Here is a 16,452-nt window from a genome sequence, read left to right on the forward strand (position 1 = left end):
ACACCAGACCCCAGACTCACTGGGGATCCCCAGCCTGGGCTTTGTGCTCAGGTACCGAGCACCAGAGCCCCCTGGGATGCCCCTGGAACTCCCCCCATGGCCCCGGGATGTCAACCCCAGGCCCCACTGCCCAGTCCCGGCAGGTACTGAGCTCTGCAGGGGGGTCCCCAGGCCCAGGCCCACCCCAAAAATCATCCCCAGGGAGGAGTATATGGGGCCCCCAGAGACACCCCAGGGTGGGGAGGGGAAGGTTCAGGGTCTCCAGAGACCCCTGGCAAGGGTTAAATGGGGGGTCCTGGGCAGATTTTGAGGGTCCTGAGGGTGTTTGGGGGTGGGATCCCCAAACTTTAGGGGGTCCCAAAAACTTTTCCCCCGGAGTGATTCTCTGTGGCTCTGGGGGAAGGAGGACCCAAAATTATTGGGGGGCCCCAAGCCCCCAGCCCATCCATGGTGGGGCTCTCAGGGTTTCCTACAAAGCGCAGCGCAATAATCGCTGAGCTATTTGCACAACCCTGCCCACCCACTGCATTAAATCTCATCTGAGAACTGACTTTTATTTGCATAGCACCACCCACGATTCCAAAACTAACACGAAATGAAATATTTGCCTAACAGTAAGAGCCTGAATGAGAGATGTGGGACTCCAGTAGGGTCTTAAAATTGCAGTTTATTGTATGCAATATATTACAGCAGTCCAGAGTCGTGGCTGGCAGAGCCTGTGCCTACAGCTGTCAGCTCCAGCTGGAGTCCAGCCTGAAGACCTTTTAATTTTGGTTACAATGCAGGATATACTTTTCCCTGCTGAGCATCTTAATACATAAGAACTGATCTATACCTTAACTTTTATCTCTAGCCTATCATAACTACTATAATTACCATATTCATGTTACTATTCTCCAATCACTAAAAGTTACCATGTTACAGTTTATGCTAGAAGTTGTTTTTCAGTTTTCTTGCAGTGGTAAATTCTGAGACCTTTTTTCTACTAGCAATATCTTGCTTGCCTGTGGAATCTTTTTGCTTGGTAAAACATCTTCCTGTCTGAGGTGGGTTTATCCTTTGCTCTAAGCCATAAAAACCCCTTCTAATTAACATACCCTTTGCCTTCTCAGATATCCAGCAAGACTGCCTCAGCAATTCTTTTCTTCTATATCAAAACTTGCTTTCGTCTCTATTCCTTCTTCAGATTCTACATTCAAAAATCTTTCTGCCAAGCATCCATATCTGTGACATTTTCTTGTCAAACTTTCATCCGTCCCAACACAAAACCACGCCCAAAACTGCACCCAAACGCTAGTCCGGCTCTCACCTTAAACCAGCCAATCACAGCACGGGATTCACACCGTATTTGCATAGCCACGCCCTCCCCGGCCACCGCCGGCCCCGTCCGGGCGCTGTTTGCTCCCAGTTCCCTCCCAGTGCTCCCAGTAAGAGCGGTCTCGGCAGGGAAAGCGCTCCCAGTTCCTTCCCGCTGCTCTCAGGATCGTTCCCAGTGCTCTCGGTATCGCTCCCAGTGCCGCGCGGGGCGGGGCCTCATTGGAACACAGCCCCCCCAGGGCAGAGCGCGGCTGCTTTTGGGTGCCGGCGCTGCCCGGGCCGGGCTGGGAGCGGAGGAGCAGCGGGAGGAAGAGGAGGGACAGAGGAGGAGCAGCAGCAGCAGCAGCAACAGCACGCGGTTTCCCCGCTCCGGCCGCAGCTGCCCCGGCTCCTGCTGCATCGCCCCCTCCGGGAGCCGCAGGTGAGCGGGGAGGGGGAGCTCGCCCCAGATCCATCGGGGGGATCTCCCGGAGGGTTGTTTGTGGGGCAGGAAATGTTTGGACCGTGCAGGACCCCAAAGCCGAGCCGGAAATGCCCTGGAGGAATCCTTGGGGGGTTCCACGTGGCGATCGGCCGGTAGCGGCGGGCACAGGGGCGATCTCGGCTTTGGGGATGCCCGGGAGAGCCGGGGGAAGGCGGGAGCCCCGGAGCGGGGAGAGCGCAGAGGGGCGATCCCGGAGGCGGGGGACGAACGGGCTGGCTGGAGGGGTGGGGGAGGCTGGGCATGAGCGGGGTAAGGGCCCCCCGGGGCTGAAAGGGGCGCTGACTTCTCCAGCTGTGCTGACTTCTTGGGCAGTGGGACTATCAAAGCCAACGTGATCAGCCCTTGTTTTTCCCCCAAACAAGAATTTCCGATACACAAACATTGTCCCGATGGAGGAAGAGGAGGCCACGAGGAAGAGGAAGATGGCTCCGGAGCCCCATGCAGGTGAGGTGGACGTCAGTGCCCCTTTCCCCCTCTCTCCTGCTCCATCTCCCAGCCCAGCATGCCCCCGGCTGCAAGACAGCCCCACTGCTGACCCTGTCCTGCTGGGGATGCACTGGGGGGATCTCCTTGCCCTTCCCTGTGGCACAGAGGCAAATCCCATCCTCTCCTTTTCCTTTCTCCTCCAGGGAAGGAGTTGCGGAGGGAGACCAGGCAGGACAAATCTCCGCAGCAGAATCTCGTGGAAGAGGCTGTTTTGAGTGGCTCCATGGCGCAAGAACCCAACGGGGAGGAAAAGCCTCAGAGATCCCTCACGAGGAGGGGCTGCAAACGCAGATCACGGGGATCCGAGGAGGAAAGACCCAACCTGGACCGGGGAGGAGGCCAGAGCTCAGATCTGGGGGTCCATCCCCAGGATGGGGAGAAGCCCCACAAGTGCTCGGAATGTGGGAAGAGCTTCAGGAGGAAATCCTGCCTGGTCGTCCACCAGATGCTCCACACTGGGGAGAGGCCCTACGAGTGTGAGGAGTGTGGGAAGGGCTTCACCGAGAAATCCAACCTGGTTGTCCACCTGAGGAGCCACACTGGGGAGAGGCCCTACGAGTGCGATCAATGCAAGAAGACGTTTCTGAGTAGCGGTGATCTCATTGTGCACCAGCGCTCACACACAGATGAGAGGCCCTTCCGCTGCCTCGACTGTGGGAAGAGCTTCAACCGCATCTCCACCCTCAACAGGCACCGGCACATCCACACTGGGGACAGGCCCTACGAGTGTGATAAATGCAAGAAGCGGTTTCAGAGGTCCTTCCATCTCCTCCGTCACCAGCGCATTCACACAGACGCGAGGCCCTTCCGCTGCCCTGAGTGCGGGAAGGGCTTCAAGCACAACTACACCCTTGTCACTCACCAGCGCATCCATACTGGGGAGAGGCCCTAGGAGTGTGAGAAATGCAAAAAGAGGTTTCAGAGCTGCTGCCATCTCCTCAAACACCAGTGCATTCACACAGAGGAAAGGCCCTTCCACTGCCCAAACTGCAGGAAGGGCTTCAGCGAGTACTGCACCCCTGTCAAGCACATCCACACTGGGGAGAGGCCCTATGAGTATGCGCAGTGTGGGAAGAGCTTCTCCAGTACCTCTCACTTGACTAGACACCAACAGAGCCAGCACTAAGGACAGCCCTGTGAGTGCCTCGAGTGCGGGAAGAGCTTCATGTGCTGCTCCATTCTCCATGGGAGGATCCATGCTGGATGATCCCCGGTGAGCCCTGGTGGGCAGAGCCCTGGTGATCCATAGTGTTATAAATGAGCACAACAGGCTATTGGAGCCAATTCAAAGCCAATTTATTATTACAGAAAAGAAAAAGCAAACTGCAGCGCTGGGCAGCAGGGGAGTCTTCGCTCCACCAACTGCCGCGCCGAGGGTTGTCCCGTTCTCCTTTTATGCCCCCATCCTTCCTCCTTCCGGTGTCTCTCTCCGCACATGTTTGCTTTGCTGCCAGGGGGTCTTCTCCTGCCTTCTGGTGGTCGCTGATGAAGGTCCTTGATGGTCTTCTTCCGTGCTTTCTCTCCTTGAGCCTAAGACTTGGAACAACTTGCGGTTGATTAGCTCGGCAGTGTTTGTCTTTTGCGGTTTCTCAAGTTCGTAAGCTAGTTATCACATTCTAACTGGCAGTTACTTATTTACACTATATTCTCCCCCGGTTTCTAGTGAACAACAAGGTCATGTTCCCCTCACAGTCATCACATTCCAACTGACAGTTACTTATTTACAATATATTCTCTTTTGTTTTTAGTGAACAAAAAGGTTATATTTTTATTACAATCCCCTCTTCTTCTATTTTACTCTTTTTGTTCACTGAATTTGGCAAGCTCTCTTTTGCTGAGTTTCAGGTAATCTTCTGTCTCCCCTTCATTCAAAGGTTCATATTTCGCCCTAATGAGCATGAGATGGGCAGCTTCTAATCTTCTTTTTACTATGTTAATTAGTTTGTTGAAAATACAGGGCCCGAAGGTCAATGTTAAGATGAATAATATTAGGGGTTCTGCTATAGTGGACAAGAGTGTTGTGAGCCAAGGAGAGTGGTTGAACCATGATTCATACTAGCTTTGCTGCGCTTTCCTTTCCTTTTTACGTTTTTCTAATTGCTTCTTGAGCTCGGCCATGGTATCTATTACTATTCCAGTGTGATTTGCATACATGCAACATTTTTCTCGTAATGTTACACACAGCCTTTTTTGTTGCAAAAACAGTAAGTCTAACCCTCGTCTATTTTGGAGCACTACTTTTGATAATGATTTTACTGATTTTACTAGTCCATCTATGGCCTTTTCAATTCTACTTAAATCTTTATCTACTGACACTCTTAGGTCCCTCATTCCCTTCTGCTGGTTTACTAGAGCGGCTGCCCCTGTTCCTACTCTTGCTTTTCCTATCCCTAGCAATATAGCTAGCGTGAGAGCTGAGGCTGTGAAGGGCTCCCTTTTCATTAAATGATATTCGGACACGGTCTGATGTTTTTATACGTACTCCTTTGGGTGATATATAACCCGGGGGAGTATCACCGCCTGTATGCAGTACTCGGAAGATTCGTTAAAATGAGGTATGGATATGCATGGAGTTATTCCCAAAGTATTACACAACCATTTGGCATTTTCTGCCGGGAGGAGCCATTGAGCGGGTTGTCCTTTTCCTTTTCTGGTGTCTGCTATGATGTTACACAAATGTTGTTTGTCCTTGGGGATCTTCCTTATACATTTCCCTTTCCCTGTTACTTGAGCTACTGATATACCTGGAGTTCTATCTGTTCCCTTTTTCCAATAACATTCTCGTGGATTAGATCTATTAATTCTGCGAAGCTCTGCTGTAGTACTTATAGCCTCGTAGAAGGGAGGAGCAACAGCAAAGCACAACCAACATTCTTTTGTCAAATTTGGGTTTGTATGGTTTAAAACTCCAAATGCTGCTTGCATTACTTTTTATAACTTGCTATGCTCTTGGGTGATTTGGTTAGTTAGTGGCTACTCACTTGATCCCGCGGTGGAATTTTCTACCTCGGAAGTGTTTGTATTCTGTATTTCTCTAGTTATTAAGTTATTAGGCCCCACCGCTCGACTATCTACTGGTGCTGCCTCCTTCTTTATCAAAATCATCTTTCCTCTATCTTTTTTTGGTTCTCAGAGTTGTAGACCCCATGTTCTCCCTATGAACCAACTAGAATCTTCAGGTTGTGTTACATTTAAACATATGTACTGGCACTACTGCGAGTTTCTTCTCTGTATTATCCCATCATACCCATAACGTGGGTCCTGACATCCTGGGGGCCCACGGTTCACCCTTAAGTATCTATCTGGCCCTCCTCCGGGGGAGAATCCCAGTGCTATAGTCTCACATTCCCAATATGCACAATAATTATATCTAGGGTAATTACAATAAGACTTCCCGGGATTCGAGGTTGGACACATGTAAAAGGCTTTATATCGTCTCTGGGGGTTGTGGGGGCTTGTTGTAACATCTCTGGGCCATATGGTGAGCAATTCAGTTAAGTAAACACAAAAGGCCGGGGCTCCTGGTTGGGTAAGGTTTTTGATTACTTTCTGATCTTCCTATCTAACTAGAGACTATTTAAAGGGCTCGTGCGACACGCTGGCTTTTGCTCCACACATCATTAGCATTATCTACACGTTCCAGCTCCACTTGGAAAAATGGAAGGACTTACTGCCAGAGTGGTTCATTCTATTAGTTTTCTGCTTTGCTTTCTCCCCTCTGTTATTCCCCTCGCTCAGTTTCGCCATCGTCATATTGTGGTCTTTATTTCTGGTGCCGTGTAAGAGTCACCTTTCCCCATGGATCATTCTTCTGCCTAACCCGTCAACTCGGTTGCTCCGAGCTACGGGGTAACTTATCTTCTCGGCAGCAAGAATTCTCTTTGGGGATGGGTTCAACTCTTCTCTTCCACTTTCTTTCTGGCACTTGGTCTCTAAAATATCGACAGCAGGCAGAATAAAGGGCTCGATAGGGTGATAACAGTAAAGCTCTGGATCCATTTTTTTAGGATAGATTTTCTGCCACGCAAGGGGTTTCTTTCTTAATTCCTAGGTGGCTACTTTATATTTCAAAACCTCGGTTGGTTAGATCCCTTTATTATTCTCGACAGGGTGGGTGTACACCTCGGGGAACCCCTCCTCCTCTGGCAGTGAATCCACTACTTCTCCTTACAACTAAGTTTACAGTTATCAGCTATAAGTATAATTTTGCAACCCGGTCCGCTAAAGCGTCCTCTGGAGTCTTGCCTTCTGGGATAGGTCTTATTACTGAAGTTCTCAGGGAGGGAACCGTATATAAACATTTAGTACTCACTATGAGAGAGTGAGCTATCTCTGAACACTTACGCAGCTATCCTTTGACTTCCCATCGAGCCCAGGCTAATAACAATTGTTCTGGGGTTTCATAAACTGCCTTAAATTGAGAATAGGGTACTCTATTTTCCTGCTCTAGTGCAAGACTCCAGTCGTCCTCTCTGAGGTCTCTACTCCGACATTGTCTACACCGCAATTCATTCAATACCTTTTGTACTGTCTAATACACTTTATGGCAACCCTCGTACCTGAACGCTACCTATGTTTTGCAGCACTCTTTGCCGCAATTACAACATGGACTGCGTCTAAGGGGTCGGAACGAAGGTTCTTCTTGATATTTATAAGTTTCAATCTACCAAACTCAATTGTCTGGGGGGTTCGTTATGGCCTCTCGAGCTGCCGAATTGAAGCGTGCTAAACTTAGTAAATATGGTTGCAGAATTAATGACAGTTTCTGTTGGACTTTCCTTTGGTCAGCCCGTCCTAGTCTTTCCTATTGCTCAGTCATCAGGATGATGTCCCATTTCTGGGGTTTTAGTGAGAGTTAGTTTTAGGCCGTCTGGGGGTCCTTTTATTCTCCACTGAGGGTTCTGTGGATGTTCAGGGAAGTTGGAAGGGTTCACTGGTCCTTTTATCTTGCTGGCGTGAGTCCACCTTCTTTCGGCTGTCCCTACAGCAGTGTCTGTGGTAAGCAGGGTGAGATATGGGCCTTCCCACTTTGGGGTTAAAGGGTTTTCTTTCTAGCTTTTGATTAACACCCAGTCTCTTGGCTGAATTTGGTGTAATACAAGATTTAGAGGAGGTCTTTGGGCCCACATTCTTTTTTCCCACAAACTTTTTCTGTACTTTGCCAAAATAGTTAAGTAGTGGTTCAAATTCTGATCACTTATATTGGGATTTGACTGTACTTTTTCTAGGTTATAAGGCATCCCATACAACATTTCAAAAGGAGATAGGCCCATATCTGCTCGTGGCTGTGTCCTAACATTCAGCAGGGCCAGCGGTATACATTTTACCCACGACAACTTGGTCTCTAATACTAATTTGGTTAATTGCTTTTTTATTTCCCTGTTCATTCTCTCCACCCGTCCCGAGCTTTGAGGATGATAGGGGGTATGTTGTTCCCATTTTATTCCCAGTGCATTAGCCAAATCTTGTGTTACCTTTGAGGTAAAATGTGGCCCTTTATTTGAATCTATAGTCTCAGGTACCCCATACTTTGGTACTATTTTTTCTAGCAAGGTTTTTACTACAGTTTGGGCAGTTTCTCTAGTAGTTGGGAACGCCTCCACATAGTGTGTAAGGTGGTCTACTATCACTAAAAGGTATCTGATTCGCCCCACTTTAGGTAGTTCTGTAAAATTAATTTGTATATTCAAAAATGGCCTTTTTGCTAAAGGCCGCCCTCCAGGAGGTAATTTCCTCAAGTTGCTTCGATTAACTCGTAAACAAGTGGGACAGCTCTTGGTGATATACTTAGCAATGTCGTGTAACCCAATAGTCATGTACTTAGTTGCGAAATGGTCTGCTAACCCTTGGGCTCCCCAGTGTGTGCTTTGGTGTAATTTATACAGAATTCGTTGGGCTACTTTGGGTAATATTTCCCGCCGCCTATCCTGGGTTATCCATTTCCTATTATTCTTGGACAATTCTAGTTTTTTTAACTTATCTTCTTCTTTGGGGGTGAAGACTAATTTTGTATTTGCCCTTTGTCTATCTTGCTCTCCTGAGTTTTCCCTTAAAACCATTTCCTTTGCTGCTGCCCATTTTGCCTCTTGATCTGCTGCATTATTACCCCTAGTCTTGAGGTCTGTTCCTGTTTGGTGGCCTTTCAGATGTACTACAGCTATCCTTTTTGGCTCCTTCAGGGCTTGCAATACCCCAGCTATCAATTGCTGGTGAACTAATCTCTTCCTTTGTGAGTTGATTAGTCTCTTTTCTTCCCATAGTTTTCCGAAGGTATGTACTACTCCAAACCCATATTTAGAATTAGTATATATTGTTCCCTCTTTTCCTTTTAAAAGTTTTAAAGCCCGAAGGATGGCGTACAGTTCACAGGCTTGTGCTGACCAAGATTTATCCAAGGCTTCTGATTCCACTACTTGTAAGCCTTTGCCCTCAATGATGGCGTACCCTGATTGCCGTTTCTCTTCTATCACCCGGGAGGATCCATCTACAAACAACCTTTCTCCTTTATCTAATTCTTCTTCTTCCAGATCAGGCCTGATCTTGGTTTGTTCCTCAATAGTTATCAAGCAATTGTGTGTTAAAGGTTCTTGCTCTATGCTCCCGAACAAAAAGGTAGCTGGATTTTGAATTGCAGTTGTTTCTAGGGTAAAATTTGGTGCTTCTAGTAAAATCCTTTCATATTTTAGGAGCCTAGCATCAGATATCCATTTGTCCGCTTTCTGTTGCATTACACTCTTGATATTATGGGGAGAGTAAACCTTAAGGCTACTGTTGAAGGTAATTTTCTTAGCTTCTTCAACTAGTAAGGCGCACCCAGCCAATATTTGTAAACATGTGGGCCATCCTCTGCTTACGGGGTCCAAAAGTTTTGATAAATACGCTACAGGTTTCTTTTTGTCTGCCCATTCTTGGGTAAGTACTCCGAAGGCAACTCCTCTCTCTATATTGACAAATAAATAAAAGGGTCTTTTTAAATCAGGGAGGCTTAAAACAGGGGCATGTACTAAACTTTCTTTCAGTTCTTTCAAATTTTCAGTATCTTTTTGAGTCCATTTCATCAATCCATCCTGAGTCAGTTTTTGATACAAGAATCTGGCCTTGCTACTGTAGTTTTCAATCCACTGTCTACAGTACCCTGTTAAACCCAAGATTTGCCTGATTTGTCTCTTATTCTTGGGTATTGGTAATGATAAAATAGCCTGTACCCTTTCTGGGTCTATTCTTTTCTCACCCCGTCTCAAATAGTGCCCTAAATACTTTACTTCTTCTTCCACAAACTGTAATTTAGCCTTTGAAACCTTTAAACCTTTAAGTCCCAGGAAATTTAAAAGCCTTATACTTTCTCTTTTTACTTCTTTCTCTTCTTTTCCTGCTAATAATAAATCATCTACATATTGTATCAGGGTTACTCTAGCATCTGTCTGGTAATTCTCTAGAATTTGTTCTAAGGCTTGTCTAAATAAGTTTGGGGATTTTGTAAATCCTTGGGGTAATACTGTCTATCCGAGTTGTTGTTTCCTTCTAGTTTCTGGATCTTCTCATTCAAAGGCAAAGTAATCTCTACTTGCCTCATCCAAGGGACAAGCCCAAAAGGCATCCTTTAGGTCTATTACACTATACCAGTGGTTGTCCGGGCTTAGTTTACTCAATAATGTATAAGGGTTTGCTACCACCGGAAATCTAGCTATTGTTCTCTTATTTATTTCCCTCAGGTCATGTACTAGGCGATAGGACCTGTTTGGTTTCTTTACAGGGAGAATTGGAGTATTATAAGGAGACATGCAAGGTTCCAACAATCCTTGACTGATTAGTCGGTCAGTCTCTGGTTTTAACCCTTTTCTCCCTTCTAAGGACATCGGGTACTGTTTTATTCTTACTGGAATCTCCGGGTTTTTAATTGTTACTTTAAAGGGAGTAATTTCCAGTCTTCCGGCACTGTCAGGACTATACCATACTTCAGGGTTAATTTTCTTCTCATTCTCTAATCTTAAGGGGCACAGCTTGATCCGAATCTCCTGTTCTACCACTTCGATTTGAATGCCTAATTCTACAATCATGTCTCTACCTAATAGGTTATAGTCTGATTCTGGTACTAATAAAAAGTTTCCAATACCCATTTTGGAATCTGATTCCACCGGTACTTCTTTTATTATCTTAACTTCAAAAGGTTCCCCTTTTGCTCCCACTACCGTGGCAGTTTCTTTTGATAATTTACACCCTTTAGGTAACGACTGGAGCGTAGATCTCTCAGCTCTAGTGTCGACCAGGAAGATAACTTCCTGGCCCTGGGGACCCACTTTCAATTTTATCAAGGGCTCCCTTTGATGTTTCTGGGTCTCCAAGAGGTAGAGCCCTTGACCCCCCTAATCCTCCTTGAACTCTTTCTCATCTCGGATCTGCATCTGGCACTCCCTCTTAAAATGTCTTCTTCTTCCGCAGTAAAAACACACCTTTAACTCCTGCTTTTCCCTTGGACCTTTCCACCCCCCTGGGGATGGTTCGTTCCGTCTCGGTTCCCTTCTGCTCTGCTCGAATCTCCTATCTAACCCCTGGCTTTCGCGCACTGCTGCCACCATTATCCGAGCTTGCCTCCTATCTCTCTCGTCTTCCCTCTTCACGTACACTTTCTGAGCTTCCCTTAACAACTCATCTAATCTTCTATCTTGCTAATCTTCCAACTTTTGTATTTTCTTTCTGATGTCTTCCCAGGATTTGGAAACAAAATGTACCTTTAGTACTGCCTGCCCCATCTGCCCATCCGGATCCATTCCTGAGTATAACTGAAAGTTCTTTCTCAGTCTCTCCAGCCATTCGGTGGGGGTCTCATCCTTCTTTTGTCTTTCATTAAAGGCTTTGTTAATATTCTGCCCTCTCGGAACAGATTCCCTAATTCTTTGCACGATTATCGTTCTGAGATCCTGCATGTGGACCCTATGGGCCGGGTTTTGATGGTCCCAATTGGGGTTTTGTAATGGCCATTTTATGTCTGCTGCCGGCCCCTGCGCATGCTGCGTATCCCAAATGCGCATCCCTTCCCTTCTAATCATATTTTTCTCTTCTGCCGTAAATAAAATGTTCAGTATAGACTGTAATTCTTCCTAGGTATACATGTTGGGCCCTAAAAATTGGTCTACCCGTTCAGCAACCCTAAGCGGATCTTCCAAGAGGTGTCCCATTTCTTTTTTAAATTCCTTGACATTTCCTGAGCTCAGGGGCACCGACACAAACCCTATACCTGCTTGTGGTTCCCCCATAGGCATCTCCCTTAAGGGGTATAAACCCTTTTTGGTTCAACTTCGGGTCGCTGGTCCTGTATACTCAGGTCCATCCGAATCTGAGTCTGTCCCTGTCGGTGCATTCGGAGGGGCTGCTACTTCCTGTTCCTGGGGTGGGGGTACAGAGGGTGGGGGAGGCACTAGGGTTTCTTCTGGTCTACTTCCCTTTTTCCTGCTCTTTTTCCCTTTTGGCACTTCAGAGAGTTTAAAAAGAAACACTTCTGGTCTTTCCACCCACACCTTTGCATAATCACTCTCTTCTTCAGTACAGGGGGGTTTTTTGCTGTTTACCCAAATATTCAGGATTTGCCTTACCCAATCCTCTGAGGATCCGAATATAGGCCAAAATACACCTTTTGAAATCTCTTTTCCTCCCCATACTTCAACACAATAGTGAATCATTTTAGCCTTATCCTTGCCTTGTGTGTCTGGAAAATGTTGCTAGTTCTCTATTAAAAATCCTAAAGGACTCTCCCTAGGAATCGGAGGGAGTTTTACATCGACAGGGGGTTTACTCTTCCCCTGTCCCATTCTTCCGGAGTGCCTTCTTTCACACAATCAACTTTCGCTTCCCCTGGTTCGTGGCCCAAGCCCTCGCGGCTCTGTGGGAACCGCACTACTAAGGGTCCACACTCGCTTGGAGAGTCCGGCTGCCAGCCCTCCACACACACACACCACGCACTCGCCGCACTCCGGGATCCCAACCCCACCCGGACGGATCCCGTAATACTTACGCGTCCCGCGTCTTCGTCCGGACTTTGTGCACAAAACCTTTAAGGGGTTTCTTGGGCCCTTAATCTCCTTTTGCTTTCTCTTTTCCTTCTTTTCGGGGTTCGTCGGTCGGGGCCGAGGCTGAACTCTTCAGCCACTGGGGCCACCAAGCTGGTGGGGCGCCCCCCCAGCGACTGAGAATCCCCCGCAGCCTCCGATCCGAGTCACGGCACCAAGCTGTTATAAATGAGCACAACAGGCTATCGGAGCCAATTCAAAGCCAATTTATTATTACAGAAAAGAAAAAGCAAACTGCAGCGCTGGGCGGCAGGGGAGTCCTCGCTCCACCAACTGCCGCGCCGAGGGTTGTCCCGTTCTCCTTTTATGCCCCCATCCTTCCTCCTTCCGGTGTCTCTCTCCGCGCATGTTCGCTTTGCTACCGGGGGTCTTCTCCTGCCTTCTGGTGGTCGCTCATGAAGGTCCTTGATGGTCTTCTTCCGTGCTTTCTCTCCTTGAGCCTAAGACTTGGAACAACTTGCGGTTGATTAGCTCGGCAGTGTTTGTCTTTTGCGGTTTCTCAAGTTCGTAAGCTAGTTATCACATTCTAACTGGCAGTTACTTATTTACACTATATTCTCCCCCGGTTTCTAGTGAACAACAAGGTCATGTTCCCCTCACAGTCATCACATTCCAACTGACAGTTACTTATTTACACATAGTGCCTGTGATCTGGGTTGGGAAGATACCTGCCTGGGGGCTTCGCATCCTCCTGGCTCCCTGTGGCCTGGATTTTTTTTTAATGTCTCTTTGTCTTTCCAAACACCCATATTCAGTGTTAAAAATAAAGATGATGAACTAAGACAAGGATGTGGACATGGGAGGACCTTCCAGGGGATGTGGGGGACGCTGGGTCCGAGGGAGTTGAGGGTTCCTGGACAGGACTTGGGGGTTGCTCATGGCGTTGGTCACCCCATGGCCAGTGGCTTCAGCTGCACTGGGAGACCCTGCCAGAGGTTCTGGACCAAGGAGCCCCTTCCCTGGGAATGTTCCCATGTTCCCCTGTCCTGGTTCCTGGTGTCCCCTGTCCATGATCCCCGTCTTTCTGATCTCCTGATGTCCCCTGTCCAGGATTCACTCCAGTCCCTCAGCCTGTTCCTTTGTCACCCCACTCCCGGTCTCATCCTGCTGCCATCCCAGTCCAGATCTCATTCCCAGTGTCATTCCCAGTCCCTGTCCTATATTCTCAGTCTGGGTTCCATTACCCAGTCCCATATTCCCAGTCCCTGTCCCATTCCCGAGGGTCGCCTCTGGCACGGGGCCCTGAGGGCTCCCCAGCTGGGGCTGGCTGTGCCACACGAACCGTTCAGCCCTGCTGCTGTCCTTGGCCAGCTGCAGAGAGCACAAGGCTTTGGGCATTTCTCAGAGGCCCCCAGCTGGCCGGAGCAGCCCCTCCTGCCAGCAGCCGCTGTGGCTCAGAGCCCTCCCTCATGCTGGGGCCACGGAGGGGCCATGGGCCTGGAGGAGGCTCCTGTTCCTGAGGCAGGAGCAAGGCTGCAGCTCCCGGCTCCGGGCCCTGGGCCGCAGCAGCCCAGGGGAGGCCCAGCTGCAGAGCTCACAGCCCCTGCTGGGTTTCGCCTGGGCACTCTGCAGCACGAATCCCCATCCCGTATTCTCTCTGTGGCTGCTGTTTCCGTATTCCCTGTCCCGCTCCCATATTCCCATTCTCAATCCCATTCCCGCTCCCTGTCCCCTCTCACCAGACGCCGCCGCCATCGCTCCGGCCCCCCCGGCCCTGACACACCAAGGAAACCCCGCGCTGCTGTGGCAAATCAATCCCAGCGCGCGATCGCTCCTGTATTTGTATAAGCACAAATAACTTGTGGTTATGCAAATACTTCGCTTTGGCCCTGCCCACTGCCAGCTGTAGCCCCGTCCGGGCGCTGTTTGCTTTCAGCTCCCTCCCAGTGCTCCCAGTAAGAGCAGCACTGGCAGGGAAAGCCCTCCCAGTTCCTTCCCAGTGCTATCAGGATCTCTCCTGGTATTCTCACTATCGTTCTCAGTGCTCCCAGTATCGCCCGTTGTGCATCGCAAGGTGGGGCTGCTTTGGAAGCCCCAAGGGTAGAGTGTGGCTGCTTTTGGGTGTCGGCGCTGCCCAGGCCGGGCTGGGAGCTGAGCAGCAGCGGGAGGAAGAGGAGGGACAGGACGAGGTGGGAGAGGAGGAGTGGAAGGAAGAGGAGCTGCAGAACCACGCTGGTTTCCCGGCCTTCCCACGCCGCTCCGGCCGCAGCTCCCCCGGCTCCTGCTGCATCGCCCCTCGGGGAGCCGCAGGTGAGCGCGGAGGGGGAGCTCGACACAAATCCTGCGGGGGTCCCCGGGAAGGTTTTTTTGTGGGGCAGGAAATGTTTGGATCGAGCCGGAGCCCAAAGCCGAGCCGGAAATTTCACCTGGAGGAATCCTTGGGGGGTTCCACGTGGCGATCGGCCGGTAGCGGCGGGCACAGGGGCGATCTCGGCTTTGGGGATGCCCGGGAGAGCCGGGGGAAGGCGGGAGCCCCGGAGCGGGGAGAGCGCAGAGGGGCGATCCCGGAGGCGGGGGACGAACGGGCTGGCTGGAGGGGTGGGGGAGGCTGGGCATGAGCGGGGTAAGGGCCCCCCGAGGCTGAAAGGGGCGCTGACTTCTCCAGGTGCACTTGGGCAGTGGGACCATCAAACCCAACGCATTCAACCCTTTTTTTCCCCCAAACCAGAATTTCTCATTTCCAAACCTTGGCCGAATGAAGGAGCAGGAGACTGTGAGGAAGAGGAAGATGGCCCAGGAGCCCCATGCAGGTGAGGAGGAAGTCAGTGCTCCTTTCTCTCTCTCTCCTGCTCCATCTCCATCCCAGCACGGCCCACGGCTGCAGGACAACCCCACTGCTGATGCCATGGTGCTGGGGATGCACTGTGGGGATCTCCTTGCCCTTCTCTGTGGCACGGAGGCAAATCCCATCCTCTCCTTGTCCTTCCTCCCCCATGGAAGGAGCTGAGGATGGAGACCAGGCAGAACAAATCCCCACAGCAGAACGTCGGGGAAGAGGCTGTTTTGAGTGGCTCCACATCAGAGGAATCCAGTGAGGAGGAAAATCTCCGGAGATCCCGCACTAGGAGGGGCTGCAAACGCAGATCATGGGAATCTGAGGAGGAAAGACCCAACCTGGGCTGGGGAGGAGGCCAGAGCTCAGAGCTGGGGGTCCATGAGCAGCTTCAGGATGGGGAGAAGCCCCACAAGTGCTCGGAATGTTGGAAGAGCTTCAGATGGAGCCCCGAACTGATCTGCCACATGAGAATCCATACTGGGGAACTGCCCTACGAGTGTGATAAATGCTGGAAGAGGTTTCCGACCAGCTCCAGTCTCCTCGGGCATCAGCGGAGTCACACAGAGGAGAGGCCCTTCTGCTGCCCCATTTGTGCAAAGGGCTTCAAGCTCAAGTCTGTCCTCATCACCCACCTGCACATCCACCGTGGGGAGAGGCCCTATGAGTGTCCTGAGTGTGGGAAGAGCTTCACCCAGCACTCCACCCTGACTCGCCACCTGAGAATCCACACGGGGGAACGGCCCTACGAGTGTGCAGAGTGTGGGAAGGGCTTCAAGACGTGCTCTGAACTGACCATCCACTAGAGAACCCACAAGGGGGAACGGCCCTTTGAGTGTGGGGAGTGTGGGAAAAGCTTCCCAATAAGCTGCAACCTGACCCGCCACATGGAAATACACACAGGGCTGGAACGGCCCTACAAGTGTGGGCAGTGTGGGAAGAGCTTCAGGTGGAGGTCTGAACTGATTGTCCACCAGAGGATCCACACGGGGGAACGGCCTTTTGAGTGTGGGGAGTGTGGGAAGAGCTTCACGTCAAAGTCCCTCCTGACCTACCACCAGAGGAGCCACACTGGGGAGAGACCCTACGAGTGTGATCAGTGCAAGAAGAGGTTTCAGACCAGCTCCAGTCTCCTTCTACACCAGCGCATTCACACAGATGAGAGGCCCTTCCGCTGCCCTGACTGTGGCAAGGGCTTCAAGCAGAACGCCACCCTCATCAACCACCGGCGCATCCACACTGGGGAGAGGCCCTACAAGTGTCCCAAGTGTGGGAAGAGCTTCTTGCAGAGGTCTACCTTGACCCAACACCAACGGAGCCATCACTAA

At 50.1% G+C, this 16,452-nt stretch overlaps 2 protein-coding genes across 2 annotated transcripts; both read left to right on the forward strand.

Annotated features, from left to right (window-relative positions):
• The first annotated feature begins 522 nt into the window (after positions 1-522).
• Positions 523-15,998, forward strand: LOC135292584 (zinc finger protein 239-like). Its single transcript, XM_064406750.1, has 4 exons — positions 523-1,738; positions 2,164-2,245; positions 2,431-14,601; positions 15,020-15,998. Exons 2-3 carry the CDS (start codon positions 2,191-2,193, stop codon positions 3,177-3,179), a joined length of 804 nt encoding a protein of 267 aa, XP_064262820.1. The 5' UTR covers positions 523-1,738; positions 2,164-2,190; the 3' UTR covers positions 3,180-14,601; positions 15,020-15,998.
• A 13-nt stretch (positions 15,999-16,011) lies between these two features.
• On the forward strand, positions 16,012-16,452 carry LOC135292543 (zinc finger protein 586-like). Its single transcript, XM_064406732.1, has one exon. The coding sequence runs from the start codon at positions 16,012-16,014 to the stop codon at positions 16,450-16,452; it is 441 nt and encodes a 146-aa protein (XP_064262802.1).

The sequence above is a fragment of the Passer domesticus genome, unplaced genomic scaffold (genome assembly GCF_036417665.1).
Source record: "Passer domesticus isolate bPasDom1 unplaced genomic scaffold, bPasDom1.hap1 HAP1_SCAFFOLD_37, whole genome shotgun sequence".
In the NCBI taxonomy this organism is placed as follows: Eukaryota; Metazoa; Chordata; class Aves; order Passeriformes; family Passeridae; genus Passer; species Passer domesticus.